This window comes from Setaria italica, chromosome V (assembly GCF_000263155.2).
Source record: "Setaria italica strain Yugu1 chromosome V, Setaria_italica_v2.0, whole genome shotgun sequence".
NCBI classification, from domain to species: Eukaryota; Viridiplantae; Streptophyta; class Magnoliopsida; order Poales; family Poaceae; genus Setaria; species Setaria italica.
In genome coordinates, this window is record NC_028454.1 from 16,228,222 (window position 1) to 16,244,700 (window position 16,479).

Sequence of the window (16,479 nt, forward strand, 5' to 3'; positions counted from 1 at the left end):
GATGAGCTGCTGAGGAGTTGCTCGACGTTGACGTGTTCGACTACACTGCGTCGACGTATGATCGACTTCGCTACCCCGACAAGTATCTACAACTTCCACATTTGTGCGTCGAGTGGTAATCCCGTCATCTATAACGACAGTTTTTCTCTTGGTTTACGCGGTAGAAATTTTTATTTTGCGCTAGCATAGCCTACCTCGTATCCCAAAAGTAGTTACCACTTGACGGGTAAGTCTTGTTGAGTATTACTATAATCAGCCTTGCTTGTGGCTTTACTTTCAGGTAACTTAGTTGTTGAGGAGTTTGCTGCTTGTGTAACTTGGCCGACCCAGCTACCTTCAGGTTGGACGAACGAGTGGGACCCATCCTCGATCAGCGAGGATCACAGTAACTAATGACATGGCAGGCTTCACCATGGCATCCCTGTTTCAACATGTAGTTGCTATCATTTTTCTACTGGTTTGAAACTCTGAACATTTTATTTATGCACTTTTGAACAATGGATGTGTAATAACTTAATTCGAATTTGTGCATTAAGTACTAGAACGTTGTAATCTCTGGACTCACCTTCGTGTGAGATGCTTTTCGTTCTATCCGAAACAAGTGATTTATCGGGTATAACCTGATGGACTGCCGAATTGACTTGATTAAAGTGTGGTTCGCATACGAGGTGATGTTAAGAACACGTTAGCCGAGTTAATTTGGGTAGTTCCGCTACACCCGGGGCCACCCACCTCGCCATGCCCATCCGTCCACCTCCAACCGACTCACAACCTCTTGAGCCACCCAACCACTCGGCAAGATGCCGCCGCTCTGCCCCCCGCCACCGTGGCTCCTGCTCAACAATGTCTCATGCATGCACAACGCACAGACGGTGCTTCGGGACATCAACCTCAGCATCCACGATGGCACGACCCTCGTCCTCACCGGCGCCAACGGCTCCGGCAAGACTACTCTGCTCCGTATGCTGGCGGGCTTCTCGCGGCCCTCGATGGGGGAGATTCTCTGGAACAGCCACGACGTCACCTCCCCAGGCGTGTTCTAGCAGTACAAGCTGCAGCTCAACTGGATGTCGCTCAAGGACACCGTCAAGAAGAAGCTCACGATGCTAGAGAACGTGAAGTGGTTTGAGCTCCTCGAGGGGAAGGATGGTAGCAGGGTGGGCCCAGCCATTGAGCTTATTGGGCTCGGCAGGCTCATGAACTAGAAGTCCAGGATGCTCTCCAGGGTAGCGGAAGCGGCTGCAGCTCGCTAGGCTGCTAGCCATTGACCGCCTGATCTGGCTGCTGGATGAGCCCTCCATCGTGCTGGATGCAGAGGGCACTAGGCTGCTCGAGTACATCATCGCGGAGCACCGAAAAGAGGGTGGGATCGTGTTCGTGTCCACGCACCTGCCCATCGAGATTGAGGATTCCATGCCCCATCAGCTTCCGCAGAGGTTCCCCTGAAGGCAGACTCTGGTTGATATAGTCCATTGATGTCAATGTGAGCACAGGAATTTAGCTGTATCTCTCTAATTCTTCTCTTGCTATCTGTCTGAATGCTGTTGGAGCAATTTTTGACTGGTGCTGCATTTGTGATTCTACATTCGGGGAAACATGGACAGCACATTCACAATGTCGATATTTGTGGAGCCGTTCTTTGTGATCATGGTTTTGATGCATTGGTCCATATGTTCTACTTGCTTGTGGAATCTTCTTTTGTTTCCTATTCATGGTGCAGTACGTTTTACTAATGGGTTGCTTATCCCATCTGAAGCTTCAAGTGGTGCAAACCGGGAACCTTGACCAAATTTGCAGGTCTTTGTACAGGATCAGGTAACTGATATGTGGTTTAGGAACATATGTTTTCTCACACTTTTATGCATCGATTAAAATTGATTTCTGTCCTAACATCCACGTTCAGTCTGATCCTGTTTATAATTTTACAGCTTAGAAATCTTTGTGCAGCTATTCCTGTCACCACAATATGTTTCGTGCAAGTGGCTGGCTGCATTTCCAAAATGCGATGTCATGTTTAACAGATAAATAAACAATGTTTGATCTGCATTTAATAGTTATCCACTTGGTTTATCTCTTCTGGCAGCCTTAGTTTACATATCATTTGTGCTCATGATGGGAATCCTCTGCATAAATCAGCAAGTTTACTTCTCTAACAAGCTAATCCTTATTTTAATTGTACAAGCAGAATTCTGAGAAATAAGTCATTTCTTCAAGTTGAGGCATTTCTATTTTTTTTAGTGCTATGTGTAAGTCAGGATAGGCAGTACCTTTCAGATTTACCGAGAACTTACTGATTGGATATTAAACAAAGTATCAAAATCAGTCGTCCAACTGAACTTGCGTTGTAGTGAGAACCGCATTGCCAAGTGCATGACGGTGTCTTTGGTGCTTGTGTTGAACGAGTTAGAAAGAAAAATGCACCATCGGATATTCCGATAGCCCACCAAAGCAAGCATCGGACTAACCATCGGAGAAATTGGTACAACGGGAAAAATAGGGAAAAATCCTGAGTGCACCGGATGATCCAATGGGGGTCATTTTACAAGCGTCGGAGCAATTCACTAAGGAGGCAGAGGAAACCCTATAGCACCGGATGTTCTGATGCCCTATGTAGTTGACCGTCAGATGAAGCATATTTACTTTGAAATCAAACAGAAGGTTATGGCTAGAAATGCTTCAGCGGCACCATCGAAGAAATTGTCGGAGCAATGACGTTAGGGGAATTCAACGGCTATGTGACGTGAACAGTGGCACCGGATGATCTGATGGGGCATCAGATAAAGCGTCGAATAAATTTCTGAGGAATTTGGGCGCGGGGAGTCCAACAGCTAGTTGCACCGAATGTTCCGATGCAGGCTAAAAATAGACCATCGGAACATCCGATGGTATACTTTTTCACTAGCCGTTGGAGCAACGGCTCTTTGAGCCCTTGAGGTTATTTATACCCCCACTACTCGCCCATTTGGAGTTGCTGGAGTGTCTAGGGATCCATTGAAGACCAGACTCATCAAGAACATATCCATACCACCAAAAGTGCCTAAGTAATCCATGAAAGGCTTAGCACAAGCTTAGAAGATTGATTAGTGCTAGGATAGGTCTAGAGAGGAGTGAGTGCAAGGATAGACCATCGAGCTCATGGGGCTCAGCGGGCTCATGAACGAGAAGTTTATACTCTGTAGTCTGCAGTTCTGCACACTTAAGACCTACTCGTTCCACGATTAACCTTGTGATTGGCCGGCCTACCCATTTTTTCAAGTTGTGCCATCTTGAGCAGCTATCGACCAAATGGTTCTTCACATTGCACTCGAAGTTAATCTGAGTTGCAGGTGTATCTGCTGCTGCTCGAGCTTGTAGAAACTGGCCGTGATTTGCATATGAGGTGAGTGTTACACTTTGCTCAGGCCCGTTTCAGATGGTTTTTTTTTTGAAAAGGGGACCGGCAAAGACTGCCGGACTTGTATTAATTAATAGAGAAGGTAGTTTCAGATGGTTTTAGACTGTATTACATTTGTAAATACTAGAATTATTTTTCCCTGGAGGAACATTGATCGAGAGTTCACTATTTTGTCATTACTGTTGCCAGCAGGGATCTTGCAAAGAGCACAATCTTTGACAAGATCGATATCACTTTGCTCATGAAGCTGGTACGTTGGACAATGATTCTTGCATCCGTCAAGTTGTTGCGATAATTGCAAGACCAAGTTTAAGAATCCAGAGACAACATGCTCCCAGTAAAATGCAAATATATAGGGATGACAGTGTGCACTCGTTCAGGCCTTCAGTGCGTCCTCGAAACTCGCTCAGAGCATGCTCTGAAAGCAAGGCAAGTGTTCAGGTTCAGTGGTCTGATGCAATTTTGAGATAAAATTGAATGTTTTGAGGTTTCCTCACGTCCCAATTCCTGAGTAGACATCAGAAAACTACGACTTGCACTGTACTCGGAGAGTAGTGTGTTTTCCCATGACAATATAGCTTTGGGAAACTCTCGATTATTCATGCAGTTTCCTGCAACTAAATGCTGTCCTTTCCTTGGCTACAAATTAATTATATTCTGGGAATGGTTTTTGATATGCAGGGCTACCGTTCATCCTGCAGCGTGTTGTTGGCCTCGGCCGAAGTATAATTTCTGAAACATCATATAGAGTCAGAATGGCACCACGCAGCCTGCTGTTGAATGCTTCAGAGAATACAGGCTGGTGTGGTTGTTAAGTGATCATATTACATATAGTCAGAGAATACAGACTACGCTACTAGCTTAGCTAGTGAAATTGGATCAGAACACGAACCACGAAGCCTCTCCGGTAATCGCAGCTTCGCACACCATCGTCGCGTAGTGAAGAAAAACAACTTCTTCCTCCGATCTTCTCTGCAGGCAACAACAATGCCATCAAGCGCCGCATGCTGACGATTAATTTCCTGTACGTTCCTGCATCCGGCCGGCAACTTGTTCATTGTTGGCCTGCCGTTTCCTGTGTTGCATAGCTTAGCGAGGGCAGGCTAGCAACATGGGTTTTCGTTCGGGTAGAGTAGGCACCGGATGGAGGGAGCATCGATTCGGTTCACAGGCCAACTTCATTCGTCGATCAAATTCTGATAGTACGTTTCTCTCGTCATTGGTTTTCGTCCTTGGCAGCAGCATTTTCATCAGTTGTGCTCAAGGCGTTGGCTTCCGGCGATGCAAAAGCTGCCAAAGCTGTTGCCAGAAACTTGATTGGTTGCCCGCATGTACGCTGCTCGTGCTGCTCCTACGTACTCTCCTGGTGGTGTCAGACGCAATTACGCAACCGTGCAAAGCACATGGAGACGTCTCCTCGCTACCACACACCGATCAAAACCGATACATCATGCGCAAGCTCACTTTTTGGAATTCTTGGCCCATGAAAATCATATCGATTTCCCGAAACAGCCGATCCCAGTCGTAGCCCCGTGGCCATCCAGCAGCCAGTCAGGTAGATCCCTGATCCCTCCTCTACCCGGTGGTCGGTGGAGTCACCCGGATAACTGCAGCAGATCTGACTCGTGTTCCTCCTCCATTTTTCATACCGATCACCTGTGCCCTCTCCCTCTCCGCGGTGCCGTCCTTCCTCCGTCAGGCCCTTCGCTGGCGATGAGCACCCAACAGGTACGCGTGCCTCCTCCTCCGTCCGAGCTCAGCCACTCTCTCTCTTCCTCTCCCCCAATTCGTTAAAAAACGGTAGGGTGGAGGGCGGCTCGTGGGATGCGCGGCTGGCGGCTGGGGGCGACGGTGTCAAGGGCAGTTCTGAACCCGGACTGTGCTGCCGTCGCCTCCAAATCCTGCATGTATAGGTGTTAGTGAAGCCGCTCTGTCCTGGCGACCACCGCGCATTAAGGGTGGTTGCGCTCTTCTAGATCCGGGCTGCCTCTGCCAATTTCCCCTTGGTACCCTTCTAGATTCGGCTCGTCAGCTTCGCACTCAAAGTAGGACCGATAGTTGTATGTCCTCGACAATATTTTAATAACATAATTGAGAAAAATGGTGTGCGAAGAATGATTCATGGAGCGCGTCCATCTGTTTGTTTGAATAGGCATCTAAATCTGAAATTATTATGGTCCTCAGCATAATGTACTCTGCGTAATGTGATACTCCTGATCCACTCGTTGTTTGCTGTTGATGTTATGTGCAAAGCATTGCTGAGATCACATCACAGATTCACAGGAGCAAGCTAGTTGCCCTTTCCTCCTCGCGGCCGCATCCGCCGCGTCCCTCCTCTCGGCCCCGGCCTCCGCCGCGGACGCCCACGCCCCCGCCTCCGATTCCGCCGCCTACGCCTCCGCGCGGGACGCAGCGGCGCGGTGCGCGGCGACGATCGTGTCCATCTCGCCGTGCCTGCCGCACGTGGCGGCGGTAGCGCCGCCGCTGGCCACGTCCCCGCCGGCGCCCACCGACGCCTGCTGCGTCGCCTTCCTCCGCGCCGTCTACCCGTCGGGAGGGAGCGGAGGGGAGGGCTGCCTCTGCCACCTGCTCCGCAACCCGCTCCTCCTCGGCTTCCCCGTCGACGCCGCCCGACTCGGCGCGCTCCTCCCCACCTGCGCCGCGGGAAACTCCTTCGCCGCCGCCACCGTCGAGGCCGCCACCCTCTTCGCCGACGCCTGCCGAGGTGAGCGAGCCACGAGTTCACAAAACACCCCGTGCCCTCCTCCCCTCCCCTCCCCTCTCGTGCCATGGTTGAGGAACCCTCGGCATTGTCGCCTCAGGCGTGCTCGGCGCAATGGTTAATTTGCTGACGCTCTCGTGTTCTGGGGTGTGCTTGCTGTGCAGCAAGCCAGCAACAGCACAAGTAGGACTAGTTCATTAACACTTGCTTGCGTGTGTCGTAGACACCATGGTCGTTCGATTCCCTGATGGCTAGTCGATTAGTCGTCGTCTCAATCAGCCCTCCATGTTTGATTTTAGAGACTCTGTTTTCTCCCCTAGTGAATTGCTGCAACAATTACATTTCTGATCTTTGTACTGATTACAGTGGTACTTGCTACTTAGCATGTTCTATTTTGGCCTCGAGACATATCCTGATGGTTAGTAGGGTTCTTGGAATCAGGTGTATGTGACAGAGGTTCACCTTTAATGTTAGATATTCATTGCTTGGCAGTTGGCTCCCATGCTAATTAGCTGTTTAGGCTCTTAGGTACTCCTCAAGGGTCTAGACAACATCGTTGATCTCTCAGTTAAGCTTGTTCAAACATGGAGGCACAAAGTGTATGATATGGTTTACTTGCTTCTCAAATTGATATTGCTTTTACCAGTGGCAACAGCGAGTGTTGAAAGGGTATTTTCTGCATTGGTTATAGTGAAAACAAAGTCAAGGAATAAGCTAGGTGATAGTGTTTTGGACGATTGTCTAGTCACATTCATTGAGTGGGATATTTTCTTCCAAGTGAATGAAGATGATATAATCAAGACATTCATATCACTCAAAAAGCGGCGGGTAAACAAAGCAGACAAGTAATATTTTAAGTTTCTTTTATGCTATATTTCGAACTATTTCTATTTCATTTGAACTATTTATATTGTGATTTGTTTTTGTTTCTAGCTTAAATCTTTGAATTTAAGACTTATCATGTTATTTAGTGCATGTGGTTTACCGAATTAGAATATGGTTTTACCAAATTGTAAATGGTTTTATCGAATTGCATAAGATTTTGTTTTTCGGCATACCTTGTGGTGAAATCCTAGGTTTTCGTCCTCTGGCAGCAGCATTTTCATCAGTTGTGCTCAAGGCGCTGGCTTCCGGCGATGCAAAAGTAGCCAAAGCTGTTGCCAGAAACTTGCTTGGTTGCCCGCAAATATGCTGCTTGTGCCGCTGCTACGTACTCTCCTGGTGTCAGACGCAATTACTCAACCGCGCAAGGCACATGGAGACGTCTCCTCGCTGCCACACACCAATCAAAACCGATGGACAAGTCAACGGCTGCATGCGCAAGCTCACTTTTTGAAATTCTTGGCACATGGAAATCATATCTACTTCCCGAAACAGGCGTCCCAGCCGTAGCCCCGTGGCCCTCTAGGTAGGTAGTCAGGCAGATCCCTGATCCCCCCTCTTACCCGATGGTCGGTGGAGTCACCCGGCCAACTCCAGTGGATCTGACCCGCGTTCCCCCTCCATTTTTCATACCGATCACCCGTGCCCTCTCCCTCTCCATGGTGCCGTCCTTCCTCCGTCGGGCCCTTCGCCGGCGACGAGCACCCAACAGGTACTCGCGCCTCCTCCTCCATCCGAGCTCAGCCGCTCTCTCTCTTCCTCTCCCCCGATTCGTTAGTGAATGGCGGGGTGGAGGGCGGCTTGTGGGATGCGTGGCCGGCGGCCGGGGCGGGTAGTGTCAGGGGCAGTCCTGAACCCGGACTGTGCATGCCATCGCCCCCAAATCCTGCATGTGCAGGCGTTAGTGAAGCCGCTCTATCCTGGCGACCACCGTGCATCAAGGGTGGTTGCGCTGTTCTAGATCCGGGTTGCCTCTGCCAATTTCCCCTTGGTACTCTTCTAGATCCGGCTCGTCAGGTTCGCACCAACGGTAGGGCCGATAGCTGTATGTCCTTGGCAATGTTTTAATAACGCAATTGAGCGAAAATGGTGTGCGAAGAATGGGTCATGGAGCGCATCCATCTGCTTGTTTGGATAGGCATCTAAAACTGAAATTATTATGGTCCTCAACATAATGTACTCTGCGTCATGTGATACGCCTGATCCACTCCTTGTTTGCTGTTGATGTCATGTGCAAAACATTGCTGAGATCACATCACAGGAGCAAGCTAGTTGCCCTTTCCTTGCTCTTGAGAGCCTCTGTCAACTTGTTGGAATGAATACCTGCAACTACCCCTTCTTTTTTTCTCAGATCTGATAATCTTTGTGGCTACTCTGATCACTGAGTGATTGTTTTCCTGTGGCAGGTGCATAGTTTGTGGGCTTGGTCTTGATAATTCCGGTGATCAACAAAGCCATTGAAGATGGTACGCTAATTGGTTTCTTAGTGCTAATAAACTGATTTACTAATGTCAATGAACATTCTGGCATTTAACCCTTTGCTGCTATTTTGTTATTGTATCTTCTTTCTGGAAGGGCTGGTTGTTTTTTTTTAAATTTTTTTTGTGTACCTCCAGGTGGTTCTTGCAGCTTCCATCGTTTCAAAGTCAGGAAAAGGTATGGTGCTTCAGTTAACCAGATTCTTCGCTATTGTCGATTCCCATATAATTTTATTTTGTACCTCCTTGTTTATCTGTTATGTACTTCTGTTAATTCTAGTCACCATGTGCTACATGGTTGCATCCTATCACATAATCATATTGCTAACTAGTTGGTTCTTTACTTATATAAGTCTATGGGTTCACATGATGTGAAACCACTATGTCAGTTTATCTAGCTTTCCCCCACGGTTGCTACTTTTTTCTTTAAAAGAAGTGAAGGGACTAAGCTGAAGGCTGTTTTTTTTTCTGTTTTCATTCGCAGCACTTGTTTCAAGACAGTTTGTTGACATGTCTCGCATAAGAATTGAAGGATTACTCGCTGCGTTCCCGAAACTGGTTGGGACTGGGAAGCAGCACACATATGTTGAAACTGAAAATGTGCGTTATGTTTATCAACCTATTGAAGGTTTATATCTTCTACTTATCACTAACAAGCAGAGCAATATTCTTGAAGATCTGGACACTTTGAGGCTGCTCTCCAAGCTCGTATCCTATTTAATATGAATGAAAATAGAAACTTGGTTTTTTTGGGGGTGGGTGGGAGTGTTAACTTCAAGAACATAGGCTCAAGATGACCATACTGGCCTATCTGGATTTTACAGATTTTACATATTACTGAGGGGGGAAACTTAAAATGCAACATGCACTATAGTTGCTTGAAAGTATCTATGCAAAATCTTAACCAATATGAATCTCATTTCTGAGAGCTGTGTATATATTAACTTCATGCTACTATTCAGTGGTATGTTCTTTCACAGTAATATTCTTATACTACCATCTCCTTAACTCTTGGAAAGGTGCCTGAATACTCCCCTTCCTTGGATGAGGAAGGTGTCTGTAAAACAGCTTTTGAGCTTATTTTTGCTTTCGACGAAGCCATCTCTCTCGGAAATAAGGAAAATGTAACAGTGCAACAAGTCAAACAATATTGTGAGATGGAGAGCCATGAAGAAAAGGCACACAAGCTGATGATGCAAGCCAAAATCAATGAAACGAAGGATGTCATGAAGAAGAAGGCTAATGAGCTTGACAAAATGAGGGTCTGCACTACTCTTTTCACCAGATTTAAAATATGTTGTAATTCATTTAAGTCGTTATGGGTCATGTGGGTATTTTCTGTCAATCAGCCTTATTGAACTCTTTCATTTTGCATCAATTTGTGTAATGTCGCTAGTTAAGTTAAAGCATCCATTTAGAGCATATTTTGGTAACTCCAGTTTCTCATGAATTAACTTGTTGGGATGGCATTTGTGAGATATAAGCATACATAAAGATGTACTACTGAATCCTTTCTGGAAAAAAAAACATAGGATAGGATTTATGGATTGAAAATTTCTTGAAAGGAGAGTGGAACCCAAATTATTTAGAGGAAAATTTAGTTAGGTTCCATTACTGAGATGTTAAATTGTATTATCATGTCAGGCTATTTTGAGTATGCGTCTTAGTAGTTAGATTGTACTGCAATGATATTTTTGGGTATTATTTTTTAATGTCTAAGGGGTTATATTTTGTGGGTGGTGTTAATTGCAGATGGAAAGAGGTAAACTTGACAAAGGCGGATACTCATCAATATCTGGTCCACGTGTGATTGAAAAAGCTTTCAATGATATGAGCATCAGTGGTTCTCGATTTGGTAGCGGTTCTGGATTAGGTGGACTGAGCGCTGACATGGACTCATTTGCTAGCAAGCCCAAAGGTAAATCCTTTCTTTCTCTTGGATTTCTCGATCAAATTTTATTTTAGAAAAGACAAACTTATTGCATCAATTTATGTCGACGACTTAAACATTTTCTTCCTTTTTGCATGCGCATCTAGTTCTGTTTCGGTCTCCACACAGCCAGGAAATATATGACATATATTACACCCTTTTTTCTTTTTATTATGACCCCCTGTATTTACATTCTTTCCACAAGTTCTCATCATATCTATGGAGTATAGATACTCCTAGCTTGTTAGGCTTATCAATCCCTGAAACTTTGCAGTTCATACTATATTTTACAAAACAAGTTGAAGATGAGTTAATAGCAATATTGTTCGAATAATAAATGAAGAAGCTTACCTATCACTTTACTTTGTCTCACTTTCATGATGCATTTATAATATTTTTGAGTTAATACTATATACTTTAAACATATAGTGTGTTGGGATCATCCTGTAGTTAAGTTCTATTCAGATCTTTCTGACTCGGTATTAGGGAAACAGGACTACATTACCTGATTTCTGGTCAAAATGCTAGAGACAATACAGGGCTAGCATATGACCTATATTTGATTCTAACTGCAAGCGTTGTTTCGACAGGTCATCCATCTACAGCTGCTACTGCACCCGGTAAAGGTCTTGGTATGAAATTGGGCAAGACACAGAAGACAAATCAATTCCTCGAATCATTGAAAGCTGAAGGAGAAGTCATTTTGGAGGATGTACAACCAAGTGCAGTTCCTTCAAGATTGTCTGCTCTTCCACCAAGTGATCCTGTCACAGTGACTATAGAGGAGAAGCTCAATGTTGTTGTTAAAAGAGATGGAGGTATCAATAACTTTGATGTTCAAGGAACCCTTGCTCTTCAGGTTCTCAATGATGCTGATGGATTCATCCAATTGCAGGTAATCTTTTTTTTAAAAAAAAATACTTGTGTGTATATGGATGGAAAGCTGTAACCTATGTATCACCGATACGGAATACGCCGATACCGATACCGGTACGGAGATATGTTGATTTCCAAAAAACACAGATACGCCGATACGTCAAAAACATATATATAATACATATTTAAATATGATAAGAAAAATAAAGAAAGAGAAAAAACAGAGAAAAGATGAGATGCGCTTCTATGTACTAGCTGCCGGCCCACTCAGCCCACCTAAGAACATTACTTACCCTAATCATCTCTCCCCACGCACTCAAGCTGCCGCCGCCATCATTACTCTTTTCTTCTTCCTCGCCTCGCCGTGTCTCTTCCTCCCAAGTCCCAACGCAGCTCCACCATCTCCAGTTAGTGTTTCACACTGCCGAATAGCAAAATGGATAGCCCTTGACTCCTCTCCGGTACTCTCAGATCCTGTGCTCTTCTCATATCACATCCATCTCTCTAGGCCCTCTCCAGTTCTGCATCTCTCTACTGCTACCCAGGGACAGGAAGAAGTATCGGAGGGAAGTATCAGAGACGTATCGCTAATTAAATTATTTGTTTTTCCATCGTAATTTCTCGATACACGTATCAGGCCGTATCGCGATGTATCGCCGTATCCCGCCGTATCCGATACCGGTACAGCGACCTGTTGGACGTATCGGTGATACGTAAGCTGTAACTATGAAACAGTATATAGCTATATTTGCCTTGTCATGTGAACCTATATTGACATTGTATTATATTCATTGTTCTGGTCGCCTTTCATTTATCCTTCTTGTGCTGTTTTTTTTTTCTCTTATTGCCAATAAGCAGCTTTATTGCACACAGCAGCGTATAATCATATGAATCAGCTTATCAGTTGATTTTTCTAACATATGGTGTGTTGTAGATTGAAAGCCAAGATATTCCTGGACTTAGCTTCAAAACACACCCCAATATCAACAAGGAGTTGTTTAACAGTCAACAAATTTTGGGAGCAAAAGATCCAAACAGGCCCTTCCCGAGTGGTCAAAATGAAACTCCTCTGGTGAAATGGAGAATCCAGGGGATGAACGAATCATCTTTACCTCTCTCAGGTGCAACATAACTTTGTTTATATCTGTCTAAGAATTTGGAAATTTGGACTTGCATTAACATGCTTTTGCTCGATGTAGTCAATTGCTGGCCGTCCGTGTCTGGAAATGAAACCTATGTCAACATTGAATATGAAGCTTCTGAGATGTTTGATCTTCACAATGTTGTCATATCTATACCACTGCCAGCACTTCGGGAGGCTCCAAATGTTAAACAGATAGATGGAGAGTGGAAGTAATGTTTCCTTTTCCTCTTCAGTTTATTTATATGTTATTTACTAAAGTATGTCGCATAAATTATTGTGACAGTGCATTACCATATATGCACTTGGTTTTGGTCTTTATGTGAGGCCTTTTATTATTAATCTTTAACAGACCAAATGTGATAACCTCTAGTGTTTTGCTGTTATAACTGGTATATCAAGCTGTTACAGTGGACTCGTCTATATGCAGCTCAGCTTTTGTATCCTAGATGGTAGTGCTTTCTATAGGTCTGAAAAAAACTGTGGTGTTTACTGCTTTATTCCGTTTCCTTGTGGCATTTCGTGATGCACCTTTCTTTGATTTTATTGAACTGAGCTTGTGTTTGTTGTCTCAGCTTTTTTTTATTGTTTCACTTTTCCTTGTGCAAACAGGTTTGACTCAGAAATTCTGTGTTGGAATGGTCTATTCTCCTTATTGATCAGTCCAACCGCAGGTTATTTGAATATTTAAGATCATGATCACCATTCTATTTTGTAGATTTAGTTCTTGTGTCTTAACTATTGCTTTATGTGCCCTTTGCAGTGGTTCCATGGAATTTGTCGTCCCCCCAGCTGATCCATCATCATTCTTCCCCATCTCTGTTGGGTTTTCTGCATCCGGTACTTTCAGTGATTTGAAGGTTGGTTCCCGCATGCTGCTCGAATGAGCCCTCCTATGTTTGGTGTCTCCCTATTCATCCTTGTCAATTGTGTTTATCTGAAACTTTTCAGGTTACTGGAATCCATCCTCTGAAGGAAGGCAACGCTCCGAAGTTTTCACAGCGGGCTTGTTTGCTCACTGCTAACTATCAAGTAGTTTAATGCTCTTATCATGGTCGAGTGTTGTTTCACTTAAATACTCCAACGGCACCGGGTAGTAACACAACGTATTTTTGCCATGAACTTCTTCGAGCCATGGCAGGGAGCATTGTTTCGCATTTGGAGAATATTATCCTTTTGCCCTTTCATTTTTAGCGTGTTGCGCGGATTGATGTTCATTCAGATGTATTGTTGCCAGAGAAAATAAGCACCTGAGTTCTTGCATTTCTCTTGGTACTGGCCCTGGCAGGGAGTTGCGCAGCAACCAGTGGGCGAATGCAAGGCCGCTGGAAAAGCAGGCGAGATCTCTGGTTCCGTTCTGTACTGATGCGAACTTGCTACGCAACAGATTAGTGAAATGGATCGGAGTATCGGAGCCACTGCACTCCAGTACTCCAATGGCACGTCATCGCGTGCCCAAGGAACACGAGAATTGGTTCGCTTGATGAAGCGGGCAGAAACAGAGAATACGAAGTCAACGAATTGAATTTTACGCTCGACCGACACCGTCATTAAATAGGAAATCCATCTACAGCTAGCAAAGTGTAGTAAAGGCCCATAAGCTGATGAGCCCATGGCCCATTCAAGCATAAACACCCTGGGTCAGTGCTGGCCCATCTTGGCCTCTCGTTTCTCGCCAGGAGGCGGCACGCCGAATTTTTTTATTTTTTTATTTTTTCTTTAACGATTTTGCGGAAATAAATAGCTGGCGGTAACAAAAGCAACAAGGCAACGGCTCGACAGATTATTTAATCGTGCGTCCTTCCAGTACGTTCTACAAGGACGATTAGATGGCCACTGAAGCCGGTTGGCACCGTGCAGTAACCCGTCTTTTTTGTTTTTTAACTTTTTTTCGAAAAATTCTCATAAATACATCCCAACGGAACCAATTCCAAAAATAAACCCTTAGCTTGACGCTATCCACGCTGGTGCCAAGCTTACACGTTTCGGCGCCAGCCATCCTGGTACCAAGGTCCATGCGCAGCTGCTGACGTGGATGCCGACGTGGCGGGGGCTCGCCAAGCTTGATGCCGTAGGCCTTGGCGCCGAGAAATTTACCCCATACCTCCTAACGTTTCGAACAAAACAAGTATAATTATTCCGAAAAATGTGCAACAAACTACACTCTAGTCCAATTAGTTAGGATATGAGCTTCTTATCCTAAAGATTTTTTGTTCGTTCGTTTGCATCGAGAACGTTTCCTCATCAGACGCTTCTATGTCAGCTGTTTATCTGCACTGTCCTTTGTCCCATTCAACGTCCCCACACTGTATTTGTGAGTGGCTGATGAATCGTTCATCGAGCAATGTTGAGCCTGACTGTTTCTGGAACAAAAGAACAGTGCTGTGTGCGTTTTGCTTCATCAACTTATCTGCATCTGTCCTGCAATGAATCTGTCTGCTGTGGTGGGACGGGATGTGAGACGTGAGAGGCGCGACGTTGTGCAAAGAATAGTTGGACTGTAATACTCCCTCCGTTCGTTTTTGATCCGAAAAATTCTCCTTTGATGCAAACGAACAAAAAAAATAAAATACCCTCACCGTTCGTTTTTGATCCGAAAAATTCTCTTTTGATGCAAACGAACGGAAAAAAAAAGTAGTAAAAAGATTCAACATAGAGGTTTGAACTCAGGCCTTTGGAATAAGAAACCCACATCCTAACTAATTGGACTAGAGTGTAGTTTGTTGCACACTCCTCGGAATAAGTATACTTGTTTCTCTCAAAACGCCAGGAGGTATGGGGTAAATTGCTTGGCGCCAAGGTCTACGGCACCATGATGGCGCCAAGCCCCCGCCACGTTGGCATCCGCGTCAGCAGCTGCGCATGTACCTTGGCGCCAGGATGGCTGGCGCCGAGACGTGTAAGCTTGGCGCCAGCGTGGATGGCGCCAAGCTAAGGGTTCATTTTTGGAATTGGTTCCTCACGCTGGCGCCAAGCTAACGGTCCATTTTTGGAATTGGTTCCGTCAGGGGTGTATTTGTGAGAATCTTTAGCAAAAAGGGTTAAAAAACAAAAAAGTCGGCAGTAACTCTCATCTACCCTGCTAGCTATCACTACGACCTCAGATGCCTCATGCTATTGGTGGCTTGGTGCCTGTCCTCCAGCCTTTACTGCACGCGCGCATCTAACTCATTGACTCTACTCTTCCGCCAGTCAGTCACCACCATTTCTTTCGAACGGAACGGTGCCTGCTTGGCTGCTTTGCTTGTCGTCCCTCCACTCTACTTAGCTCGTCGGCCGGCCACCTCTTCTCCACTGGATCCGGTGCTCAACGACGGTTGCGTCGGTGCCCTCTACCCAGGCCGCTCCCAGGCATGGTGCTTGGCGTTGGAGTGACTGACATGGGATCTTTCAGGTAGGCGCTGGAGGTACCGGCATCTGTGTTGGGCATAATCAGCTTCTCCTGGTTTCCCTTGGGTGAGTACCATGCTCTTGAGTCTTGTCACAGCGGCATCCCTTTTGTTTTGCTCCTCTGGCAGTGGCAATAGAAATGTCAGTATCAGTAGCAACATGTCCTGATGGTTTTCTGTTTCTGCATCCAGCAAACTCAAAGGTCAACAGCACTGAGCTCGGCTCCAACATTGGTGCACTCAAAATGGAGTTGATGTACGTGCAAGATATGCTCGACAACACGGAGGGGAGGGACATCCACAGCCCTGCACTCAAAGAGCTTCTAGGGATATTTACGCCTCCACTACTCGCCCATTTGGAGTTGCTGGAGTGTCTAGGGATGCATTGAAGATCAAGACTCATCAAGAACACATCCATGCCACCAAAAGTGCTTAAGTGATCTATCAAAGGCTTAGCACAAGCTTAGAAGAGTGATTAGTGCTAGGATAGGTTTAGAGAGGAGTGAGTGCAAGGTGTGACAACACTGTGATCAGGTTCTAGAGTGAACCACCGCTGTACAAGAGGTGTGCCGGTACCTTGGAGCCTTGGTAGTTCGTAGGCAAGTCTTCAACCCTCCAGCTTGGTGTGGAGTAGTGTCGACGACCTTGTGTGAGGGACATGAAGACC

At 45.6% G+C, this 16,479-nt stretch overlaps 2 protein-coding genes and 1 pseudogene across 2 annotated transcripts; all 3 read left to right on the forward strand.

Moving 5' to 3' along the window:
• Window positions 1–800: 800 nt before the first annotated feature.
• LOC101777613 lies at window positions 801–1,476 on the forward strand (annotated as a pseudogene).
• A 3,742-nt stretch (window positions 1,477–5,218) lies between these two features.
• LOC101778035 lies at window positions 5,219–8,412 on the forward strand. Its single transcript, XM_004971757.1, has 3 exons — window positions 5,219–5,309; window positions 5,670–6,119; window positions 8,405–8,412. The coding sequence occupies exons 1-3, from the start codon at window positions 5,219–5,221 to the stop codon at window positions 8,410–8,412; spliced, it is 549 nt and encodes a 182-aa protein (XP_004971814.1).
• LOC101753011 (coatomer subunit delta-2-like) lies at window positions 5,657–13,686 on the forward strand. Its single transcript, XM_022827037.1, is given in 13 exon segments — window positions 5,657–6,119; window positions 8,405–8,464; window positions 8,615–8,654; window positions 8,961–9,184; window positions 9,496–9,738; window positions 10,229–10,394; window positions 10,997–11,301; window positions 12,217–12,403; window positions 12,482–12,635; window positions 13,036–13,040; window positions 13,043–13,097; window positions 13,187–13,283; window positions 13,375–13,686. Coding segments are annotated over 12 exon segments (1,569 nt in total). The 5' UTR covers window positions 5,657–6,119; window positions 8,405–8,461; the 3' UTR covers window positions 13,465–13,686.
• Window positions 13,687–16,479: the final 2,793 nt, after the last annotated feature.

What these genes read in the sequence shown, in the direction of transcription:
- LOC101778035 (XM_004971757.1), top strand. Translation starts at nt 5,219, where the DNA reads ATGCGCGGCTGGCGGCTGGGGGCGACGGTGTCAAGGGCAGTTCTGAAC. An exon ending in CAAATCCTGCATGTATAGGT is followed by an intron (nt 5,310 to 5,669) that starts GTTAGTGAAGCC and finishes ATCACATCACAG; the next exon opens with ATTCACAGGAGCAAGCTAGT.